At 33.5% G+C, this 4,459-nt stretch overlaps 1 protein-coding gene across 1 annotated transcript; it reads right to left on the reverse strand.

Annotated features, from left to right (window-relative positions):
• Window positions 1-343: 343 nt before the first annotated feature.
• Window positions 344-2,280, reverse strand: LOC124945053 (pentatricopeptide repeat-containing protein At1g01970). Its single transcript, XM_047485422.1, has 2 exons — window positions 1,614-2,280; window positions 344-1,150 (listed from the first exon to the last, which is right to left on the reverse strand). Exons 1-2 carry the CDS (start codon window positions 2,082-2,084, stop codon window positions 368-370), a joined length of 1,254 nt encoding a protein of 417 aa, XP_047341378.1. The 5' UTR covers window positions 2,085-2,280; the 3' UTR covers window positions 344-367.
• Window positions 2,281-4,459: the final 2,179 nt, after the last annotated feature.

The raw sequence follows: 4,459 nt of genomic DNA on the forward strand, positions 1-4,459 counted from the left end.
CAAAATAGCCTAGCAAATCAGGATATTTAAAGTGATTCTCGTCGGAGTCTGCGATAGAATAGCCTAGTGAATAAGGAATAATGATAGTAACAGATACCATTGGAGTCGGTAGTAAAATAAAAATAAGATGTGAGTAGAATAACTATTGGCATTCCTATTTCTATCAATTATTTGTGTGAATCTACTTGTATAGAGTTATTGTATTGAATTTGTTTTAGAAAAACATGTTAAGTGTAGATATGAATAAAGAAGTAGCTCCGTGACAATGGTGATATTTTTATGCTCATCCTTCTCAATTTGGCAAAAATTATTTCAAATTATCAAGAATACCCACCAAAATAATAAGTGACAAAAATAACTAGTCACATCACTGCACGAACTTATTTTTGTCGGTCGCAAATTGTCTAAGAACAGTTTCAACTTCTTCAACAACACCGAGCCTCCGAAACCAACTCACAAGAAGTTCGGATGCTTCAAACCCGATCTCAATCCCATCCTTCTCCAAATTCATCAAAAATTCCAAGGCTTTGTTAAGCCGGTTTTCCTTTTCATAAGCAGCCAATATTAGCTTCACACACTTATCATTCGGTTCAAGGCCAGCCCGTCTAAGATTTTCAAAGGCCAAACGGGCCTCTTCACTTCGACCCGAGATCATATACGCATTTATGATTAAGGCACATGTCTTAGCATCGGGTACTATTCCAGCGAGTTGACTCGAACGAAAAACTCTCTCGGTTCCTTCGAAATCTCCAGCCATGGAATATGCTCTCAATAATGCTTTGTAAACTTCTCTTCCCGCATATATATCTCCTTCTTCTGATTCTCTAAGTAAATCCTCTCCTTTTTCGAGTAAACCAAATCTTATATAAGCCATTATAAGCGAACCGTATGACCTTTTATCGAGAGGGGTACCGAGAAGCCTCATTTCTTCAAAGACAGCTTCGGCTAAAGTAAGATTTCCAGACTTGCTATACATGTGCACCAATGATGTTAGTATGACTTGATCTAACACAACCCCTCGTCTCTTCATATCTGCAAGGACTGTTTCTGCTTGTTCAATTCGGTTTTCCTTTGCGTAATGATGTATTAACTTGGTATAATCGCGTAAATTGGTTTCAAATGATTCTTCATGAATCGCCAATTCTGCCACCTAATTGAGCACAATATCAGAATCAAAAGACACAAATTTAGAAATATAAGATGGTTTCTCATCTTGAGATGCATAGCTTAATCTCCAGGTAGCATTCCTTTCAAGATATACTTGAATTGTATGTTCTAAACAAATGACATTAATGGTACAACAGAAGCCAATATATCGCACCAATAACCATACAATATTTCAAATCCAAGATAACAAGCAGCACACTGCTAAAGTGGAAATCGAAACGAGTTCAGTTAAATTGGAATTATTTTCAATTCTAATTCCTTATTGTAAGTCATCAATAAACAAAGGATTTGGATTTGGAACCCTGATTCCAATTCTAATTCCACTTGAACCAAACATATATAGCCTTACAGGTTTTCCAACAATTTCTATATCCTATCAGAATCCATAACAAGAAAAAATGCAAAGGATTTGAAATGATTAAGAAAATCAATTGACAAGTATATACCTGAAAGTGAAGAGGATGATTCATCTTTTCCAATTGTCTAAGTACTGTAAGCCAATCAGCTCTGCTGGGCTTCATAATCTTAACCCAAGCAGCCACCAACTGAGATAGATTCATCTTCTCCATAGAGAAACAGATTAGCTGTTTCATAAGAGCTTTACATCTATTACTCATCTTTACAGGAAGTTGAGAAATGGCTAGTTTCTCTTCTTCAGAAATATCACTGCCTATTTCAACCCACCGAAACTTGCGCTTCTCTTCTACTTCTTCTTTTTCTTCTTGGATTTTAACTGTTTCAATCTCATCTAAACAGGTAGTAGCAGTAGTTGAAATGCATCTATGGCTGACGAATCTAGTGGGTTTTCTTAAAGAATAACTCTTTAGTACAGGAGAGTGATTACCTACCCTGTTTACATGTTCTACCACACAAATTTGACTCGGAAGAGAAAGAATTTGAGCAGAAAATAAAACCATTATGTAAATATGAAAATTAGTAATCAGATCTGTAATTTCCCACCGGAGAATTGTAGTCGCGGCCGAAGAAGATGCACTACCGAATTTCTCGCCGCCATGGCGAAGGGAGACGACCGATTTATCTGTTTTTCCTTCACAATCTCCTTCTATGGAAATTCGGAGTTCAGTCTTTCAAAATGAAGTGGATTCGATTGTTCTTAGAAGAAAAATAAGATGGGTCGGTCGGATATATATATATATATATTATATAAAAAGTCCGACCCGAAAGAGCTATAACAGTATGTTTACAAAGCCCATTTAAGTTATTCTTTTGTTAAAATTATTTGAATTAACTTTTCAATTTTACTTTTATTATAAATATATACAAATAAATTTCTTTATATTAATATTATAAATATCTAAAATTAAACAAACTTAATGAGAATTAATTACCTATAAATTTTAGGTGTCATAAAATAAAATAAAAAATTGAGTTACATTTTTTTTATGCACTATAAAATTTATTTTCTTCGAGTCATTAAATTTTAGTTAATCTAAAAGATATATTTAGAATAAGTCAGTTAATTTATTTTTTAATTACAAAGATTATAATTTAAAAAATGAGCACGAAATCACATTAATGACTAATTTCAATTTAAGGTCCTTCTAGTGCAAATAAATTCATTTTGAACCGATTGTATTTTTATCCACTCTAATTTATTACATTTTATTGAGTTCTATAAGCATTTAAATTTAATATTTTAAATTTAAATTTTAAAAATTAATAATAAATATTTAAAGGTATTTTAAAATAAAAGACGAGCAAATATATATTACAAGAATAACATAGTACACAATAAAAATTAAAATGAATTAGATAACTATTCATCTAAATTATTACCAGAATAATATGTATAACAAGTACTTCGAACTATAAATACTCTCAAATAAATCAAAGTTCAGTTAGCGCATTCCATCGTTTAGCCTAACGGCGAAAAAAGGTGAATATTCAGATCTCCAGCCTATCTGAGGTCATGTGTTCGAACCTGTCAGACGAAAAATTCTGCTTGTCTGGTTAAATTGGTTAAGTACATTTGCGGGCTATGTACATAACCAATTTAATTACATACTCTCAAATAAAGTTCAGTTAGCACACCCCCTCTTCTAGTTTAGCGACAAAATAAGATGAATATCTCATGTCCCTAGCCTCTTTGAGATCCTGGGTTCAAGCCCGTCAGACGACAAGTTCTGCTCGTCTGGTTAAATTGATTAAGTACATTTGTGTATTATTTACTTAACCCGCGGAATTAATCGCACTTTAAAGGAGTAGCAGAACCTGACGTTCTAAATTTTTTTTCAATTAACACTAATAAAATTAATATTTGTTTTAAAAAAACATGAGGACTTAAAGCCATATAACCTAAACCTAGTACACTTACGCCAGAACCTAGGCCTAATACCAACTAAAAGGCTTAGAGGTTGGCCTCATGTGTAAATAAAATAAACAAAAATGTAAGGATTTCTTTGCATAAAGGAAGAAAGTTAGGAACCTCTGCAATTAGTTATAAGGGCCAAAGACACCCTAGTCAGGCCCGGACTTGCGGTTGTATAATAAGTGAGGCAATTGCCTCAGGCCCAAATATTTTTGGGGCACCAAAATCTTCAATAAAAAATAATGATATGTTCATGGGCTTATTTTTAAAAAGCCCATAAATAATAATTGATAACCTATCAATGATAAGCCCTAACTTAATTTGTATAAAAATAAATAAATAAAAAACACTATCTTACTTGGAAAAAAGAATCGCACGATTCCTATTTATCAACAAAATCAAGGAAAAAGAAAAAAAATAAGAACAAGCATTCTGGAAAAAGAAAAGGAAATACTTTCCCCAAATCCCAAGTCCGTCGTCGATCCTCCAGCTTGCCGGAATCGGAGCAGAAAACTCGATCGTCTCCTTCCCCGAGCTCTTGGGCCTTTTTCGCTCGTTCCAGCCTTGTTTCTCGGCACTGCGCCACTGCCCACTCGAGTTCTTCCTCCGATTTCAGTGAGATATTGGTTCGATTTACTTGATTATTTTTGGTTGTTGAGGACTTGTCTGGTGGAATGGTGGATTCACAATCTGTATCTTGCATTATTGCATAGTGGAAGTGCAACATTGTGGTTAATCATAGATTCATAGAATGCTGATTAATCTATAAATTTTTAATACATATTAGCTATTTCTTATAAGAATCTTTTCGAGTTAATTACTTCTTATTTATAATTGATCAAGCTATTTCTTCACTTCAAACTCGGTTTGAGCAATTTCAAAAGTACGAAGAAACCTTTGGGTTTTTATTTAGTTTGGAGAAGTTGAAGTCTATTGATGATGATGGTCTCTTGAGCTCATGTG

Source organism: Impatiens glandulifera, chromosome 7, assembly GCF_907164915.1.
Source record: "Impatiens glandulifera chromosome 7, dImpGla2.1, whole genome shotgun sequence".
Classification (NCBI taxonomy): Eukaryota; Viridiplantae; Streptophyta; class Magnoliopsida; order Ericales; family Balsaminaceae; genus Impatiens; species Impatiens glandulifera.

Bases quoted from the DNA above. Each gene is read 5' to 3' on its own strand.
- LOC124945053 (XM_047485422.1), bottom strand. From the start codon at position 2,084: ATGGTTTTATTTTCTGCTCAAATTCTTTCTCTTCCGAGTCAAATTTGT. The intron at 1,151-1,613 runs GTATATACTTGT...GTGCTCAATTAG, and splicing joins ATCATCCTCTTCACTTTCAG to GTGGCAGAATTGGCGATTCA.